At 43.5% G+C, this 20,813-nt stretch overlaps 1 protein-coding gene across 11 annotated transcripts in view; it reads right to left on the bottom strand.

The window, feature by feature from the left end:
- The window catches only part of map9 (microtubule-associated protein 9), a 260,518-nt gene that overhangs the window by 42,498 nt on the left and 197,207 nt on the right, over positions 1-20,813 (bottom strand). For 9 of the 11 annotated variants that reach the window (XM_073065099.1, XM_073065095.1, XM_073065096.1 and 6 more), the window contains 2 exons: positions 19,678-19,839; positions 10,211-10,356 (listed from right to left, as the gene is read on the bottom strand). In XM_073065099.1, the coding sequence (XP_072921200.1) occupies positions 10,211-10,356; positions 19,678-19,839 (308 nt within the window). The remainder of the gene's footprint in view (positions 1-10,210; positions 10,357-19,677; positions 19,840-20,813) is intronic. The other 2 variants (XM_073065097.1, XM_073065102.1) reach the window with 2 other exon arrangements.

Below are 20,813 nucleotides of genomic sequence, written 5' to 3' on the forward strand. Positions count from 1 at the left end.
AGTCAACGGACTCTGAAGACCAGTGGTATTTGTTTTATATTTAGTCATTCCTTTCAGCTGCAGTGTTGGCTTTATTTTCCATTTGAGAGTTTTAGCTAATGGCCCTGTTTCAGATTCAGATTCAGTTTATTGTCATTTAGGAACCACAAATGCAATGCAGTTAAAAAATGAGACAACGTTCCCCCAGAATGATATCAGAAAAGCATATGACAAAACAGACTACACCAGAAAATCCACGTAACGTTTGGCAATCCCCAGTCCAGAGTTCGGAGAGGCTGCTGCGTATTAATATCGCGCTACCGTCTAGCGCATTCCCCGGAAAGGAGCTCCAAATCCACCAGACAAAAATAAGACCAAAAACTAAAGCTACAAGACGTGCACAAAATAGTTACAACAGTGCAAACAACAGCATGATTGATTTAAAAAAAACAGACTATGGGCACAGTAAAAATAGTCCAAGATGTTAAAGGACTGTAAGTTCAAAAGAAATCACCACAGTTTCCACAAGTCCTCAGGGTCCCGACAGACTCGCCATCCCAGGCCGGCGGCAGAAGGGAGTACCCCCACTATGGACTTCCAACCTCACAGACGCAGCACACAATGGAAGCTCCGTCAAAACCAGCCTCACAGATGCAGCACACACCGAAAGCGACCTGAGTTGGTCGAAAGGACTCTGAGTCCGTCAAACCTCCGAGCCGACGACCATCCCCTCCAGCACAGCTTCTCCGAGCACCATCCTCTGCCGAGCGTATTAAGACGGCCTCGCCAACGGCCATCGACAACGCGACCCCGAGGACTGGGGCTCTGTTCTTCCCAGCAGAGTCCCCGACCTCACAGCAGAAGAAGGTCTAGCATTTATTGTTTTATTTTCCCTCTAACTCTGTTTGCATTAAAGTCTGTGAACTATCGACCAGTGTGTCTCGCTCCACACTTGGGCCATATCTGAATGTAGCAACACAAAATCCCAGGAGTGCACATCTCACACAATCTCTCATAGTCCCAGAACACATGCTACATAATCAGGAAAGCTCAGCAACACCTCTATTTTCTAAGGAGGCTGAAGAGAGCTGGACTATACACATCTATACTCATGACTTTTTCCAGATGTGCCGTAGAGAGCATCCTAACAAGTTGCATCATTGCATGATATGTAAACTGTACTGAGGTGGACACAAAGGCTCTACAACAGGTAGTCAAAACTGCTCAATACATCATTGGCCTACCCGCCATCAAGGACATAGATACAGAAAAGTGCCAGTAACATCATGAAGGATCCCACCCACCCTGCTGCCTCATGAACTGTTTCTCCATTACCATCAGAGAGGAAGTTACATAGGATGCACACCAGGGCCACCAGACTCAAAACTGTTACTTTCCCATGCAGTAAGGTTGATCAACATCTCCACCCACTATCCCACCCCTCCACACCACCAACCAGCATTACTTTATCATTTCTTGTCGGTCACCATATGCACTTTTGCATTCAGTTTGGGTGAATCTAGGACTAGAGGGCCTGGATTGAGGAAAAAGATAATATGTTCAAGGAGCTGAGGAGGAATGTATTCTTTCAAAGGGTGGTGAGAGTCTGGAATGAGCTGCTAGCAGAATGATGAATGCATGTTTGATTTTAACATTTAAATTCAAACTTAAAAGTAAATTAATTACTATATACTACCCTGAGATTCATTTTCTTGCAGCATTCACATTAGAACAAAGAAATACAACAGAATTGATTAAAAAAAAACTACACACAAATAATGACAAATATTCAATATGCAAAGAAGACAAACAGTGGAAATACAGTACATTAAGAAAGAGTACATTCTGGAAAGCATCAAATTGGATAAGTATTCAGAACTGGACAAGATGTACCCCAGGCTACTGTGGGAGGCGAGGGAGGAGATTGCTGAGACTCTGGTGATGATCTTTGCATCATCATTGGGGAGAGATTCCGAAGGATTAGAGGGTTGCAGATGTTGTTCCCTTAGGAACAAGGGAGTAGGGGTAGCCCAGGAAATTATAGACCAGTGAGTCTTACTTCAGTGGTTGGTAAGTTGATGGAAAAGAACCTGAGAGGCAGGATTTATGAATGACCTGGATGAGGAAGTGGAGGATGGGTTAGTAAATTTGCTGATGACACAAAGATTGGGGGTGTTGTGGATAGTGTGGAGGGCTGTTAGAGGTTACAGCGGGACATCGATAGGATGCAAAACTGGGCTGAGAAGCGGCAGATGGAGTTCAACCCAGATAAGTGTGAGGTGGTTCATTTTGGTAGGTCAAATATGATGGCAGAATATAATATTAATGGTAAGACTCTTGGCAGTGTGGAGGATCAGAGGGATCTTGAGGTCCAAGTCCATAGGACACTCGAAGCTGCTGCGCAGGTTTACTGTTTGGTTAAGAAGGCATACGGTGCATTTGCCTTCATCAATCGTGGGATTCAGTTTACGAGCCGAGAGGTAATGTTGCAGCTATACAGGACCTTGGTCAGATCCCACTTGGAATACTGTGCTCATTTCTGGTCACCTCACTACAGAGAGGATGTGGAAGCCATAGAAAGGGTGCAGAGGAGATTTACAAGGATGCTACCTGGATTGGGGAGCATGACTTATGAGAATAGGTTGAGTGAACTCAGCCTTATTACTTGGAGCGACGGAGTATGAGAGGTGACCTGACAGAGGCGTATAAGGTGATGAGAGGCATTGATCGTGTGAATAGTCAGAGGCTTTTTCCCAGGGCTGAAATGGCTAGCACAACAGGGCACAGTTTAAAGGTGCTTGGGAGTAGGTACAGAGGAGATGTCAGGGGTAAGTTTTTTACACAGAGGATGGTGAGTGCGTGGAATGGGCTGCCAGCAACGGTGGTGGAGGCGGATACGATAGGTCTTTTAAGAGATTCCTGAATGGGTACATGGAGCTTAGACAAACAGAGGGCTATGGGTAACCCTAGGTAATTTCTAAAGTACATGTTTGGTACAGCATTGTGGGCCGAAGGGCTTGAATTGTGCTGTAGGCTTTCTATGTTTCAAATAATAAATAAACAAGCAAACAAACTAACAAATAAATAAGTAAATACATGCATATATACTACTGAGAAAATAAGTTCAAAACAAGTACATAGATTGTGCAGTAAGTTCGGTGATGAGGTGAATTAAGTAATGTATGCTGGTTCAGAAGCCTGATGGTTGATGGGTACTAACTCTTCCTGAACCTGGTGCTGGACCTATGAATGCAAAAAGGAGGAAATCTGTAGATGCTAGAAATCCGAGCAATGCATACAAAATGCTAGTGGAACGCAGCAGGCCAGGGAGCATCTATAGGAAGAAGTACAGTCAATGTTTCGGGCTGAGACCCTTCATCAGGACTGAGACCTGAGACGTGGACCTAAGACTCCAGTATCTCCTTCCCAATGGCAGCAGAAAGAAGAAAGCACGACCTGTATGTGGTTGAGGGGTGAGGGGTGGGAGATGGTCTTGATAATGGACGCTGCTTTCTTGTGGCAGTATTCTTAGAAGATTGTTGGGAAGGCTTTCCTGTAAAGGATTGGGCTGTATCCATTACTTTCGTAGCACTGCTTTTCAAGCCTTTTCCAAGATTGGACATTGGCATTTCCATTCCAGGCCATGATGCTCTCTAGTGCAGATGTAGGAGTTCGTGAAGGTGCCTCCGTGTTCTATTGGTCGAAGCAAGCATAAGTAAATGGGTAGGAGGGATATGAAGAGCTATGGTCTAGGTGCAGGTTAATTGGACTAGGCAGAATAATAGTTGACGTTGGCTAGACCTGTTTCTAAGCCGCAGTACTCTATGACCCTAATATTAATATCTAATATTTTTGTCTGATTACAGTATAAAGAAGTGCAAAGTTGATATTACAATTGGTCTTCAACCACCTGGCTTATCAAAACGTAAGCTATCTTTGCTTTAAGGATATTCGAAGATTATTTCTCTATTACTCTCTGAGGAACTGAGTTGCAAAGACTCATAACTCACCGAGAGAGAATAAAAACTCATGGCTGTCTTAAATAAGCATTCATTTATTTTTAAACAACAATTCTTTGTTTGAGGTTCTTCCACACAGGAAATATTCATTCCACATCACTCTGTAAAGACCTCTCAGGATATTTTACTTATCAGTCAAATCCTCATTCTTTAAAACTGTATCATATACTGTACCAGCTTGGTCTGTCCAACTTTTTAAGACAACGAATGATCTCTGGCATAATTCAAATAAAGTTACTTCCGACTATTTCCAGTAAATAAATAAAATAATATAAAATATAAATGAATATCCTTCCTTAAATAATGAGACTAAAATTGTGCACATCACTTCACATGTGCTCTCTATAACCACGCCATGTTTTTAATCAATTCCCTTTGTAAGTCTAATGATGAATCTTTTAACTTCCATACTAATTTTGGGTGCCTTCATGCAAGCTGTAGGTTTGAAAGCATACCTTAATTCTTTATCCAGATAGAGAGGGAAACAAACCAAGTTCCAGATTGCAGCTAGGCTTCGGTTAGCACATCCTGTGCTACAGTAAACTCTTCATAGTGTGGTGAGCATTTGGTCCATAATGACAGATGAGGAAGCTCATTGAACTCAATAACCATTTCACTGTGATAAACACAAAACAGATGGGCACCATGACCTGGAGAGTGAACCCCACCAGTCTCATAGAGATGGGGGAGGTGACCATCACACACCCCGGTTACAGTAAGGGTGAGCCACAAATACACATGAGAATAATTGTATAACCCAAGCTAAATTGTAACAATAAATAAAATAAAACTTCCCACCATAATCCTACAAAAGCATTTTTGCACAAGTCATTAGAAATGTGGGGGTGGGCTGTCGACCACACCTTCCCCAGCATGTCACACTGCCCCCCACCCGAGGAGTCAGCCATCTCGCCAACCTCAGAGTCCATATCAAAGTCCAAAAGTCCCGGTGAATGTCGACACAGCGTGAGGCAAGAGGCAGGGCACCCGGAGTGTCACTTCCTGTCTTCAGCCTTGCTGGGTCAGCAGTGGCCAAGGGCTGACACAGTGCCAGCCAGTCTGGTGCAGCACGACTACCTTCCACCGCTCAGTCAACCGCACCTGATATACCACATCGGAGATGCGGTCGAGCACATCTCTCGGCCCCTTCCAGTGGCTTCCCTGTCTGGGGGATAGTCTCTTCTTCCAGGAGGGGCAGTAGACACACACTGGGGGCCCCACCATGTACTGCGGCATTGGCACCCCCAACTGGGAGCCCGGCCCCTTTCGGGACATGCAGGTGTCCCAGCAGTGCACAAACAGCTTCATGTCCTGCCTGTACCCAAGCCAGTAGAAGTGTTTACGCAGCCTGCCCAACATCTTTGCAACTCCAAAATGGCCGGCCCCCACTAACCTGTGCACCGACTGAAATGAAATGAAATATCTTTATTGTCATTGCATAGTACAATTTGTCATGCACCAATACAGCGAAAATGAGTTTGCAACTCTCGTACTCAATGCTATAAAACAACAAATAAATAAACAATAAATAAAATCAAGTAACCAGCCGGTACAGGCAATGTCCAGCAGTACAAAAGCGCAACTCAGATGCATGACAGCCATAAAACCAGTATTAAAAGTAACAATATAACAAATTTATGGATGATGCTTGATCGATTGGTAGGTCTGGGGAAAAAGCTATTTTTCAGTCTCGAAGTGCGGGCATGGAAACTCTTATAACGTCTGCCTGATGGAAGAAGTTCAAACAGATGATTGCATGGGTGTGTATTGTCCTTACAGATGCTTGTAGCTTTCCTTAGGCAGCATAAGCTGTAGGTGTCCTCCAGGGCTGGGAGCTGTGTCCCGATGATCTTGTGTGTGCTAGAGACGACCCGCTGAAGTGCTTTCCTATCAGCTGCTGTACAACTGAGATACCACACAGAGATGCAGTATGTTACGATGCTCTCTAGGGTGCAGCGGTAAAAGGTCACCAGCATCTGTTCAGGTAGACCAGCTTTCTTCAGTGTCCTGAGGAAAATCAAGCATTGCTGTGTTTTCTTAACTATTGTTGTGGTGTTAGTGGACCACGTAAGGTTTTCTGAGATGTGTATTCCCAGACATTCTCTCCTCTATGTCTCCGTTAATGTAGACTGGAGCGTACTCGTCAACCCGTGACTTTCCAAAGTTGATAATTAGCTCCTTAGTCTTTGATGCATTAAGAGACAGGTTGTTCTCTGAGCACCAACTCACTAAGTTCTGTACCTCTGCTCTGTACGCTGATTCGTCTCTGTTGGAGATCAACCCAATCACTGTTGTGTCGTCTGCAAATTTGACGATGGTACTGGTGTCAAATGCAGGTACACAGTCGTAATTGAAGAGTAAGTAGAGTATGGGACTCAATACACAACCTTGTGGTGTACCAGTGTTCAGGATAGTAGTGGAGAACAGGTGAGGGCCCAGTCACACTGCCTGTGAACGCTCTGACAAGAAATTCAGGATCCAGTTGCAGAGTGATGAGCTGAGGCCTAGCTGATGGAGTTTGGAGATGAGCTTGCTGGGAATGACAGTATTCACAGCAGAGCTATAATCAACAAACAACATCCTCAAGTATGTGCCCTTTCCCTCCAGATGTGTCAGGACAGTTAAGAACTAATGAGATGGCATCCTCCGCGGACCTGTTAGCTTTATAGGCAAACTTGTGTGAGTCCAGTGTAGCAGGGATAGTGGGAGAGGACCAATCTCTCAAAGCACTTCATTACTGTTGGTGTGAGGGCAACCAGACACCAATAACAACGATCATTCAAATCGTTGAAATTTGTTTTCTTCGGGACAGGCACTATGATGGCTGACTTCAGGCACTTGGGGACTGTTGCCTGAGATAGAGACCGACTGAAGATTTGTGTAAATACATCAGCCAGTTGTTCAGCACAGTCTTTAAGTACCTGTCCTGGGACTTCATCTGGGCCTGCAGCTTTTCATGGATTGACCCTCTGCAGTGTGCGCTGTACATCGTGTGTGCTCAGTGTAAGAGCCTGTTTATCCTCTATGGCCGGGATTCTTGCACTCCTCACATTGTTGTTAATTTCAAACCGGCCAAAGAAGGTGTTGAGTTCATTGGCCAGTGTGACATCACTGTGGGGGCAGACAGGGTTACTCTTGACGTCAGTAATAGCCCTGATGCCTTGCCACATGGTCCGATTGTTAGCACTGTTGAAGTGGTCCTCTACCCGTTGCCTGTGGATGTCTTTGGCCTTTTTTATGCCTTTTTTCAGGTTTGACCTGGCAACACTGTATGCTGAGGCATCACCAGATTTAAAAGCATTATTGCGTGCTTTTAAAAGGGTAGCACCGTAGTGGAGCCCCTGAAGGACCACCAGCCACAAGAGATGTCTGTCACCATTGGACAACTGCCACTGCCAAAATAGCAACCCGTCGCTCACCTCTAGCATTCCCCACTGCAAGTATAGGGCTTTGGTCTCTGGGTCCAGGTCAGAGACCCTGCCCAATCCGGCTGTCATCCCACACTCAGCCATCCCCTTACCCTTCCCAGCATGGGATCATTTACCTGCTTGCTGCTCAGCTGCTGGTCCATGGTGGGGAGGTTGCCACTGGCTGTCATCTGAAGGGCCCTCACCGTTGCTTGCTCCTGGTTCAGCTGTGTTGCATTGGGCCACTTCTGGGTGTGCTCCGCTGCCGGGGGCTGCTGTGAAACCAGCGGTGGTTGCTGCCCCCGCTGGGACTGCTTCCTGGAGCTGCCCGGCCAGTGAGCCACGGCTTCGGCACCGAGGTAGAGTGTTGCCCCCGACACATCCACACGGCCTCCCAGCAGGACAGCAGGTCCAGGCCAAGGATGCAGGACTCACGGATGTTGGCGAGCCTCACCTCGTGCTCCACCGTTTCCCCACTGCGATGCGCAGCCTCCTTTTCCCTCGCATCACCGCACAGTCGCCGGTGACTGTCGCCAGCTGGACTGCTGTCATTGTCCACCCAAGTGGGGATGGCCGGTCCGTGTTGAGGAGAACACCAGGATGGAAGATAGTGATGGGTGCCCCTGTGTCCACCAACGCCTGGCATCTGATGTCCCCCACCACACAGTCCACGTATAAGCCCTGCTCTTCACCCAAACAGCCCACCTGGAGAGGTGACAATAGAGGGATTCTGCTGGGGGATTCGGGCAGCTCTCCCCACTTGGCGTTTCTCAATGGCTGCGCTGAGCTGTGGTATGGTGCCGGTGCGGGGAAGTACCGGGCCAAATGACCCGCCTCACCGCACCGGTAGCAGAGATTATTTCGCAGCCTGCAGTGCGGTCGGCGCGGCGCTGGTCGGACCCGTCTGACGGGTTAGTTTCCTCCTCCGCCTTGGTGACACAAGCCCGGGTTCACTGCGTGTGTGGCGATGCTGGAACACCAAGGGGCTAAAATTACTTCTGCCCTCTCAGCCTCGGCCAGCGCCTCATGCAGCGATGATGGTGATGTCAGCTGAACTTGCTGCTGAAGGCACTGTTGCATCAGCACGTTTACAAAGCCATGGAGGGCAAGCTCTTCTTGGGCCATGGGAGGGAACTGGCTGCAGCTATGCCGAGCACAGTGGTGGAGACCTAACACCAGCTAGAGCAGCTGGAGCAGCATTTTGAGCAGAGGCCGTTGGAGGAAGCATTGAGGGAACAACTGTGCAGCAGATGGCACCTTGTGGAAGTGACCATAACCAGCTGGACCGCTGTTGTTGTCCACCCAGGCGGGGATGGCTGATCCATACTGGGGAGAACACCTGGACGGATGATAGTGATGGTTGACCCTGTGTCCACCAACGCACGGTAACTGATGCCCTCTACCTGTAAGCCTTGCTCTTCACCCAAGTGGTCTTCCCTGTTGTAAAGCTAAGGTTCTGTGCAATTGTAATTTTTCTTCAGGGAACCACTGAACCCAATGATGTTGACAGATGACCTTCACGACAATTCAGACTTTGGCCACAGGTGAGTCAAAGTCTGGGACTTCCTGTGGGTTGAATAGCTAATGGACAGTTTACTACCTGGTATGAACTAGCCCAATGTATACACCTTAGAATACTGGTAACTATAGGGAATAAAAATTGCTACCGTAGATTCCGGACTACAGAGCGCACCTGATTAAAAGCCGCTGGCTCTAATTTTAGAAATAAAATCAATTTTTTACTTGTAAAGGCCGCACTGGATTTTAGGTCGCACCAGATTTTCAGCCGCAGGTGTCCCACGTTGTAATATGAGATATTTACACAGAAAGATATTACACGTGATTTTTAACTTTTAATTAAATCCATATGGTAACAAAAACAAATACATATTGCAAATGCTTTTTTTCGAACCGTGCCCGTAACGCGGCTACTTTTAAATATACGTTGCGTATACTTCTTTACTGAACAACATTCCAATATCTCCTAACGACTGGTAAAAAATATATATACTGCAGCCTACCAGGAAAAGTTATTGATTGCCTTTAACTTAAAAGCAGCGTTTTCGCTCCGCCGCTTGACCCCCGCCGTCCCGTTTATCGCAAATGGCATTTAAAAGCAGCGTTTCGCTCCGCTGCTCGACCCCCTCCTTCCCGTTTATCGCAAACCGGCGTTTTCCCACAAGACGCGGCGAAACCGGGTGTGACGTCATAGCATCCCGCGATGTAGTACAGAAAACAAATATAGTTAAAACTCTTCTAACTTTAACTAGAAAATGAATTACTAAGCGAAAATATTATAAACTAAATAACTGCCATAAAGGCAGCACAATGCTTTTCTTCGAGTGTTTTCCATGTTGATGAGGGTGAGTACAAATGACTGATTTACAATAATTTAATTGTGAAAGTGCGCTTGATTTATCGTACAATTTCATTGGACCTCTGTGAACTACTCATCAATTTTATTGGTCTACTGTTACGAGGCAAAATGTTTACGAGGCGGCATGAAAAAAATAATGTATTAGCCGCTCTGGATTAAAGGCCGCAGAGTTCAAAGCTGTTAAAAATGTGGGGAAAAAAGTAGCGGCTTAAAATCCGGAATCTACGGTACTTGCTGTCACTTACACATGGGAGGGAGGGGAGCTGGGGGGGGGGGGCTTTGGGGTTCTAACATTTAACTGTCGTTCATTCTTTGGGGGCACTCCTCTGTTTTCATGGATGGTTGCGAAGAAAAAGCATTTCAGGATGTATATTGCATACATTTCTCTGACATTAAATTGGACTTTTGAACCTTTGAAATTTGCTTACCATTTCATAAATGCAGAAGCATTTCCTTCCTTCCGTTCATTGACTTGCTCCTTTTCCTTTTCCTTGTTCTCTTTTTTAATCTGTTTTTGCTTTTGTAAGTTTTCTTGTAAATATCTGTCTTTGCCTTCTTTCCATTTTTCAAATACCTATCAAAGAGAAGAAGTATTATTCCATTACTATTTCAGAATGAATATATTAAATTATGTATATCTCTAGACGATAAATATGGTTTAGAAGAAAAGATGAACAACCCTATCATATTGCATATTTCTGATCAGAAAAGTTCAGGCAGTCTCTTACAAACCATGTACAATATTAATTCTATTGCATGCAACAATCACAACATTTGAATTTAAATAAAAGCCATAAGAAATATGTGCTTCTGTGCCATTCAACAAGGTCATGGCTAATCTGATCTCCTCTACTTTCCAGTTTGGTTCACTTACATGACTGATTTTGATAACATTCTAGTGCGGACAATTATGGTGAGTCCTCTGAGAGATAAAATTCCTAAGTTCCTGAATATTTCAGTGTAAAATAGCTGATACCTTATCCTCAAATTCTGTCAATAATTAGACCCAATCACCAGAGTACACAGATTCACCACGTAAGTATACCTTTCAAATTCCCTTCCAACCACATTCTACTTAATTGGACATATGTGTTCTATTTTCTGGTAAGACATCAATGAAATGAAACATTGTTGCACTATCTTTAATGAAAGTAAATTATTTCTTTCACAGGCTAAAATGAGCATGAGAAGTCATTTGTTAGTGGCACAACATGACATTTAAAAAGAGCTCAGGTGTTTTCAGCTTTCTTTGGGCGAGCTGAAATCAGCGCAGTCACAACAAAAAAAGGTGTTACCGTTGTCGGAGTATAACAGTGTTAGAGTGGTCTGGCTTTGGTTCAACAGGTTAGGCAACAATAGGCTTTGCAAGCATTGGCAGAGGTTCTCAGTAAGTAAGAAAGTTAGTTTAGAACGTAGTAGATTGGGAGGAGATTTTATAAAGCTATACAAAATTATGAGGGAAATAGATAGGGTAAATGCAAGCAGGCTTTTTCCACTGAGGTTGGGTGGGAGGACAACCAGAGGTCATGGGTTAAGGGTGAAAGGTGAGAAGTTTAGGAAAACATGAGAAGAAACTTCTTCACTCATAGAGGGTTGTGATAGTGTGGAATGATCTGCCAGCACAAGTGATGCATGCAACATCAATTTTAATGTTTAAGAAAAGTTTGGATAGGTACATGGATAACAGGGGTATGGAAGGCTAAGGTCCTGGTGCAGGTCAATGGGAGTAGGCAATTTTCAACAGGAACTAAATGGGCCAAAGTGCCTGTTTCAGTGCTTCTCTATGACTCTATTACTGTGGAGTAAAGGGAATTACAGAGGCCTGAGAGAGGAGCCAGCCAAAGTTGATTGGAAGGGGACACTAGCAGGGATGATGGCAAAACAGCAATGGCTAGTGTTTACTGGGGAAATTTGAAAGGCGCAGGATAGATTCATCCCAAAGCTGAAGAAGTAGCCTAAAGGGAGGATGAGGTAAATGTGTCTGACAATGGAAGTCAAAGACAGCATAAGAGCAAAAGACAAGGCATATAAAATAGCAAAATTTAATGGGAAGATAGAGGTTTTAAAAACCAACAGAAGAAAACAAAAAAAAAGCCATGAAGAGAGAAAAGATGAAATATGATGTTAAGCTAGCCAATAATATAAAGGAGGATACAAAAAGTTTTTGTCAGAGAGACAGGACTGGAGACCAGACCACTGAAAAATAACTCTGGAGAGAAAGTAATAAGGGATAAATAAAAGGCAGAGGAAGTTAAAAAGTATTTTGCATCAGTCTTCACTGTGGAAGACTCTAGCAGAATGCCAGGAATACGAGTGTCGGGGGCAGAAAAGTGTTGTTGCGATTATTAAGGAAGAAGTGCTTGGGAAGCTGAAAAGCCTGAAGTTAGATAAGATACCTGGACCAGAGGGACTACAACCCAGGGTTCTGAAGGAAGTAGCTGCAGAGATTCTGAAGGCATTAGTAATGATCTTTCAAGTATTACTGGATTCTGAAATGGTTCCAGAGGACTGGAAAATTGCAAATGTCACTTCACTCTTTAAGGAGGCAGGGATGCAGGAGAAAGGAAAATATTGGCCAGTTAGCATGGAACCAAGTCAGCATGGTGTCCTTAACGGAAAACTGTGTGACAAATCTGTTGGAATTCTTCGAGGAAATAACAGGCAGAATAGACAAAGGAGAATAAGTAGATGCTGTTTATTTGGATTTTCCAAAGGTCCTTTTCAAGGTGTCACACATGAGGTTGTTTAACAAGGTAAGAGCTCTTGATATTACAGGAAAGGTAGTAGCATGGACAGAAGATTGGCTGACTGTCAGGAGTCAAAGCATGGGGAAAAGCGGGCCTTTTCTGATTGGCTGTGACTCACTAGAAGTGTACTGCAGGAGTTTGTGTTGGGACTCCTTTGTTTCACATTGTATGTGAATGACTTGGATGAAGGAACTGATGGCTTTGTGGCCAGGTTTTTTGTATTATCGGTAGACCAATCGATTTGAAGCGAGAGAGAGTTTCGCACACGTCTGGGGGAAGAGTTTCAAAAAGGACTGATTTTCAGGGATCCGCACATTAGCAGTGGAGCAATCAAATCGTGATTCATTAGCAGGGCAAATAAAAATAAAGCAGAGTGGCCATTGTGTGAGCGAACCAGTGTAGGAGTAGGAACTTGAGGCTTTGGCAAGGAAGTATAGGTAAGTAGCAAGTAAGGCTTTTGTGGTGGTTGAATAAAATGTCACTAAATTACGTCATCATTAGGTCGCACCTGGAATTTCCAGTTGGCAGATGATTTCCCTCCACATTGCTCTGTCCCAACACTTGTTGTTAACGTTGTTTTGATCCTTTGTTGAGAGTGACATATTAGGAAATCATGTACTTGGCAGTTTACAGCAGTGATTTGCCTTTGCCTTCTTCCAGGTGAGTTTAAAGATAAACTACAACTAATTAAATAAAGGGATAAAGCTGGATCAGGTGATGTGCTGCAGCTGCATGATGTGGGAGCTGGTAGACCCCAATGTGGTTCCTGGTGACCACATCTCCAATGGGGAGGGGGGGGGGGCTACTGCACAGGACAGAAAGAAGCTCCAGAGGGTTGTAAATCTAGTCAGCTCCATATTGGGTTCCAGCCTACAAAGTACCCAGGACTTTCTGCCTGTCTCAGAAAGGCAGCATCCATTATTAAGGACCTCCAGCTGTTACCATCAAGTAGGAGGTACAGAAGCCTGAAGGCACACACTCAATGTTTCAGGAACAGCTCCTTCCCTTCTGCCATCCGATTCCTAAATGGACATTGAATTCTTGGACACTATCTCACTTTTTTTAATATACACTATTTCTTTTTTTGTAACTTTTTTATCTAGTCATATACGTATACTGAAATTGAGTTACTTGTTTATTTATTATTATTATTATTTTTATTTCATTAATTATTTTTTTCTCTTCTAGATTATGTATTCCATTGAACTGCTGCTGCTAAGTTAGCAAATTGTATGTCACATGCCGGTGATAATAAACCTGATTCTGATTCTGAAGTGTTGGCTGCTCGAGGAATTCAGGCTCAGAATTCAGGCTCAAACCTGGAATCTGAGCTTCAAACACTGTGGCTCATCAGGCAGAGAGAGAGTTACCGGGATTCTCTATTTCAGGAGGTAGTCTCACCCATTAGATTAGCTGCCTCAAATTCGGTCTGTGGTCAGTTTCAAGAGGGTGTGACTGTGAGTGAGGTGGGTAGCGGGAGCCAAGAGACAGTGCTGGAGGAGCCTCAGCCAGGGAGCTTGTCCAATAGGTCTGAAATTTTTGCTCCCTGTGTAGATAACAGTGGGGGCTGTAAAAAAGATGAGCAACCTAACTGTGGCACTGTAGTTCAGGGAGCTATTCAAGAAGGGGTAAAGAAGATAAATGTAGTGGTAATTGGGGATAGTATAGTCAGGGGAATAGACAGAATTCTCTGTCACAAGGATAGTGTCCTGAAGGCTGTGTTGCCTGTCTGGTGCCCGTGTTTGGGACATCTTATCTGACCTGCAGAGGAATTTGCAGTGGAAGGGGAAAGATCCAGTTGTTGTGGTCCATGTGGGTACCAATGACATAAGTAGAACGAGGAAAGAGGTTCTACTGAGGGAATTTGAGCAGCCAAGGACAAAATTAAAGAGCAGAACCAAAAAGGTAAGGTAGTAACCTCTGGATTACTACCTGAGCCACGTGCAAATTGACAGATTTGAGATTAGAAGAGTTAAGAAGATTAGAGAGTTAAATGTGTAGCTCAGGGATTGGTGTGGGAGAAGTGGTTTGAATTCATGGGAAATTAGCACCAGTATTGGGGAAGGAGGGAGCTGTACCATTGGGACGGGCTCCAACTGAACTGTGATGGGACCTAGATCCTAATGAACCGCATAACTAGGGCTGTGGATAGGGCTTTAAGCTAAATATGTTCAACAGACTGCAGAAGTATGGATAAAGTGAAAAAGAAAAGTGTGGATAAAGATAAAGAAAATGTAAAAGTTAAAAAAGAGAAAAGTAAGAGTGGAGTGAAGAAAAGTCAAGTGCAAGAGTAAGAGATTACAAGATTTTAAAAGCACAATGAGTGTAAGGGCACTTTTTTGAATGCCCGTACGATTCAAAACAAGGTCAGTGAACTTGTGGCTCAAATAGCAGGGTGGGGAGGAATGGAATTTAAATATCCAAGGACATCGGGTAATACGGAAAGTTAGGCAGGAAGATAAGGGAGGTGGAGTAGTGCTCTTACTTAAAGATAATGATCTAAGGAGCAGTATGTTGAATCCATCTGGGTAGAGATTAGGAATAGTAAAGGGAAAAAAAAATCACTGGTAGGAGTTGTCTATCAACCACCAAATAATAACATCACAGTGGTACAGGTAATAAACAGAGAAATATCTGAAGCATGTAAGGATGGAGCAGCAGCTATCATGAGGGACTTTAACTTACACATAGATTGGGTGAATCAAGTTGGTCAAAGCAATCTTGAGGACGACTTCATAGAATGCATCCATGATGGATTTCTTGTACAGCATGTTACTGAACCTACAAGGGAAAGTGCTATCTTAGATCTGATCCTGTACAATGAGACAGGTAAGATTAGTGATCTTGTTGTTAGGGATCCTCTTGGAAAGAGTGGTCACAGTATGATAGAATTTCTCATATAAATGAAAGCTGCAATAGTTCGATCTAAAACCATTGTATTATGCCTAAACAATGGAGACTACAATGGGATGAGGGAGGATTTGGCTAGTGTAGACTGGAAACAGAGGCCATATGGTGGGGCAGTTGAGGAACCAAGGAAGACTTCCAAAGAGATTTTCCACAGTGCTTAACAAAATTATATTCCAGTTAAAAGCAAGGACAGTAAGGGTGGGTAGAGCCAGCTTTGGATAACTAAGGAAATAAAAAAAGGCATCAAACTAAATGGTCTTATAATAATAAGTATACTGCTTTGGATACTGTTGAAGGCATACGACCTAACAGTGGAAAACAGCAGCAATCGGTTCTCTGGCACTGAATCTCGTGCTGTGGTTCATAAGGGAAGGTGGGGGGGGGGGGGAATAGATAAGAATTGCAGTAGTGGTGCAGGATTCCAGTTAGAGGAGTAGTCACCAGACATAAACAAAACACTCCGGATGGTACGCTGCCTCCCAGGTGCCATGGTCAGGGTGTCTCTGATCCACAGGGTAGGGTGAGCAGCCAGAAGTCTTGGTTACCTATTGTCACCAATGACATAGGTAGGAAGAGGGAGGAGGCCTGAAAGAGAGAATTTAGAGATCTGGTAGAAAGATTAAATGCAGAACAGCCAGAGTTGTCATCTCTGGATTGCTGCCTGTGACATGTGCTAGTGAGGTTAAGAATAGGATGATCAGGCAAATGAATGTGTAGCTGGGGAACTGGTGCAGGGGACAGGGGTTCAGATTTCTGGATTTTGGGATCACTTCTGGGGAACGTATAACCTTCACAAAGGGTGGGTACGCCTGAATCCGAGAGGCACCAATATCATAGCAGGTAGGTTTTCTATAACTGTTGGGAGAGTTTGAACTTATTGGCAGGGGGATGGGAAACTGAATGATAAGGCTGAGGATGGAGCAGTAAGCATACAAGCAGAGGCAGTGTGTAATGAGACTGTCAGAAAGGACAAGTTGATGATAGGGCAAAATTGCAATCAGTGGAATAAGTTGCAGTGTAATGAGAATAAATTCTAAAAGAGTGACAAATACAAGACTAAAGTTATTATATTTGAATGCATGCAGTATACGAAATAAGGTAGATGGTTTTGTACTACAATTTGAGATTGGCAGGTATGAGGTTGTGGGCATCACTGATTCGTGGCTAAACAAAGATTATTGTTGTAAGTTTAATATACAAGGATACACTTTGTATTGAAAGGGCAGGCAGGTAGGCAGAGGGAATGGCATGGATCTGTTGGTAAAAAATTAAATCAAATTCTTAGAAAGAGGTGACATAGAATCAGAAGATGCAGAATCATTGTTGTTGGTGTTAAGGAACTGCAAGGGTAAAAGGACCCTGGGATGTCTTTTTAGAGCAGCTTGTGGTTGAGCCCACTAGGGGATCAGCTATTCCGGATCGGGTGTTGTGTAATGAACCGGATTTGAATAGGCAGCTTGAGGTAAAGGAGTCCTGAGAAAGAAGTGATAGAATATGATAGAATTCACCCTGCAATCTGAGAAGGAGAAGCTAAAGTCAGATGTGTCAGTATTACAGTGGAGTAAAATGAATTTCAGAGGCATGAGGGAGGAGCTAGCCAAAGTTGATTAGCAAGGAGGACAGTAGAGCAGCAATGGCTGGAGTTTCTGGGAGTAATTTGCAAGGCACAGGATAGCTATCCCCCCTCCCCAAAGAGGTATTCTGAAGGCAGGATCACACAAGTGTGCTGACAAGGGAAGTCAAAGCCAACATAAAAGCAAAAGAAAGGGCATATAATGGAGCAAAAATTATCGGGAAGTTAGAGGATTGAGAAGTTTTTAAAAACCAACAAAATACTAAAAAAGCTATAAGGAGTAAAATAAAGGTAAGCTAGCCAATAATATCAAAGAGGGTACCTATATATATATAAATAAAGAATAAAAGAGAGGCAACAGTAGATATTAGACCACTGGAAATATGTTGCTGGAGTAGTAATGGGGGTGCAGGGAACAAGGAAATGGTGGATGAAAGAATAAGTCCTTTGCAACAGTCTTCACTGTGGAAGACACTAGTATTCTGCCGGAAATTCAAGAGTGTCAGGGGGACAGAAGTGAGTGCAGTTGCGATTACAGAGGAAAAGGTGCTTGAGAAACTAAAAGGTCTGAGGCTTGCTAAGTCACCTGGACCAGATAGATTACACCTGAGGGTTCTGAAAGAGGTAGCTGAAGAAATTGTAGAGGCATTTGTAATGATCTTATTTGATTCTGACATGGTTTTGTGGACTAGAAAATTCAAATATCACTCCACGCTTCAAGAAGAGAGGGAGGCATAAGAAAATAAATTATAGGCCAGTTAGCCTGACCTTACTGGTCGGGAAAATGTTGGAGTTGATTGTTAAGAAGGAAGTTTTGGGGTACTTGGAGGCACATGATAAAATGGAAAATCTTGTCTGACAAATCTGTTGGAATTTTTTGAGGCAATAACTGAATCAGAAAATTTGTGGCTGACACCAATATGGGGAATGTAGTGGACAATGAGGAAGACTGCCATGGCTTGCAGCAGGATCTGGACCAGCTGGAAAAATAGACTGAAAAATGGCAGATGAAGTTCAATGCAGACATATGTAAGGTCTTACACTTTGGAAGGACCAACACGGGTAGCTCTTACACAGTGAATGGTAGGACACTGAGGAATGTGGGAGAACAAAGGGATCTGGAAAAATAGGTCTATAGTTCATTGAAAGTGGTCACAGATAGGGTCATAAAGAAAGCTTTTGGCACATTGGTCTTCATAAATCAATGCATTGAGAGTCACCAACCTACTGTTGGCCAGAAGAAACTTCAGTCTGATCAAGGATAGAGGAAGTAGACAAGCCAGTAGTCTTTGTTCACCCCCCCCCCACCCATTTTGTGGACTCTGAAGTTTCTTGCTCTTGGATAATCTAATCAGAGCAACTGAATGTGGACACCGGAGGCTTCAGGTAATGATCTGCTAAACCTGAGACCATTCTCAGAGGAGTAGCTATTTGTTATGTAAAATGCCAGACCTGCAATTGGTAATCTCATTAGACTCTGCCTGGGTTGCCTCATTTAACTGGTTTGGACCAGTCAGAGTGTAAAGACACAAATACACAAGGCTGGGGTGGGTAGAGCCACGAAACAATGTTGGCTGTAGCCCTGTACAATGACCAGTAAGAAGGTGTCCCAGGTAGGTCAGGGATGGAGATCCAATGGTTCAATTGATGAGGAACAGTATAAGACTCAGGAGCTCCAAATACACAGGGGCGATAACTCTCCAGCAGGCAGAGACCAACCATCGCAGATAAGGAGGACCCCACGGACACATGGAGATCAGGACCATGAGGAACGCCTGGCCAATGTAGATTCTTTTCCTGGGTAATATTTTTTCTCTTCATCAACTGTTCATGGAGGGTCAGGGAACTCTAGTAGGGTACACACCAGAGACAGTTTGTGAATCCACATGCTTTTAGTTGAAACAATAGAAGTTACTTGTCGGTAACTACAGATTCTCTGTGCCTCACTGATCATTATTACAAGAGGTGATTCTTCTAACTCTACAGAAAAGATGTAAATAAGGTTGAAAGAATATAGAGAAAATTTACAAGGATGTTGCTGGGTCTGGAGAACTTGAGTTATGTAGAAAGATTAAATAGGTTAGGACTTTATTCCTTGGAACATAGAAGATTGAGAAGAGTTTTGATGGGTATACAAAATTATCTGAGAGAAGATCTGGTAATTGAGAGGGTCCAAAGGATTTTCTCAAGAATGTTAGGGTTAACATATGAGCTCTGGATCTCTACTTGCTAGAGTTTGGAAGAATACAACAGGAATTTCATTGCAATCTATCTAGCAACTATTGCAAGTTCTGGATAAAGTGCATGTGGAGAGAATGTTTCCTACGGAATCTAGCACCAGAGACTCAGAATTGAGGGATGTTCATTTCAAACAGAGATGAGGAAAAAAATTCTTTAACCATAGCCACTGACAGCTGTGCAGGACAAGTCTTTGACTATTTTTAAGGCAGGAGTCGATAAATTCTTGATTAATTGGGGAGTCAAAGGTTACAGGAAGAAGGTAGGAGAGTGGGAATAATAATAATAAACATGAGGGAATGGCAGAGGATACTCGATGGGTGGAATTGCCTCATTCTGCTCCTATTTCTTTTGATCTTTTGATCTAAACCCTTTGGTAAAATAGACCTTTCAACTATTGTTAATTTAATCAAAAAGCTGTGATTGCCTTTTTTGCTTCTTCCTTCCTCACTTCTTTCTCTGCCTCTGCTTGCTGCTTTATTTTCTCCTCTTCTTTCTTATTCTGATAGGTTTCTTGAAATGCATTCTTCTTTCTTGTCTTCCAGGCCTCAAATGATGCCTTTACTTCTTTTTTGTTTGCAATATTCTTCTTTAATAGAAACAGAGCAATTAGCTAAAACATTCATATTCATTGTTGCAATAACTTCAGAAAGAAATAATAAAATCAAAGAATCAAATCAAGCTATTTGATATATAATGGATTCCAGTTAATTGAGTATATTGGGACCAATACATTTTGACCCAATTAAGTGTCAGCCCCAATTAGCAGAAGTTACAAATTTCATTGAACAATTTACAACTACTGCTAGTTGAAAGTAGTTCATCCTCATCCTCAATGTTGAAAGAAATTCATACACATCTAATGCCCTCAAATCTTTTTGCTCCCTGGATCTGGAGTACCTTGAGCTGCTGTGTAGACTTTTCTGGCTGCCTAGGGAGTTCATGGCTATTATTATCACAGCAGTGTACATTCCGCCCCAGGCTGATACTGACCTGGCTCTCAAGGAACTGTATGAGATCTTCAGCACCCAGAGGCTGTACACCCGGAGGCTGCTTTCATCATTGTCAGAGACTTTAATTGAGCATCACTGACTTCAGTCAGAGAAGCTCGATTAAAATCTCTCCAAAGTTCTGTCAACACATCCAGGTGAGCACACGGGGAGATAACAGACTCGACCACTGCTACTCACCCCTCCACAATGCTTACAAAGCACTCCTCCATCCACCGTTTCTCTCCTTAGTGCATTTTAGTTGACTTACTTTGTTTTTAAAAGCTCCCCGTCCTTTAATTTCCTACTAATTCCTGCTCTATTATACACTCACCCTCTTTAAGTTTTATGCTATATTTCACTTCCCTTGTCAACCACAGTTGCCTGTAGAATACAGTCCGTTTCAGTCCTGCACCTTCCAAAATGCTCCCAGAATCTTCAGTCATTGCTACTCTGCCGTCATCCCTACTAGTTTCCCCTTCTAATCAACTTTGACCAGCTCCTCTCCCATATTTTTGTAATTCCTTTTATTCCACTGTGATACTGATAAATCTCACATTAGCTTCTCCCTCTC

This window comes from Hemitrygon akajei, chromosome 13 (genome assembly GCF_048418815.1).
Source record: "Hemitrygon akajei chromosome 13, sHemAka1.3, whole genome shotgun sequence".
Taxonomy (NCBI): Eukaryota; Metazoa; Chordata; class Chondrichthyes; order Myliobatiformes; family Dasyatidae; genus Hemitrygon; species Hemitrygon akajei.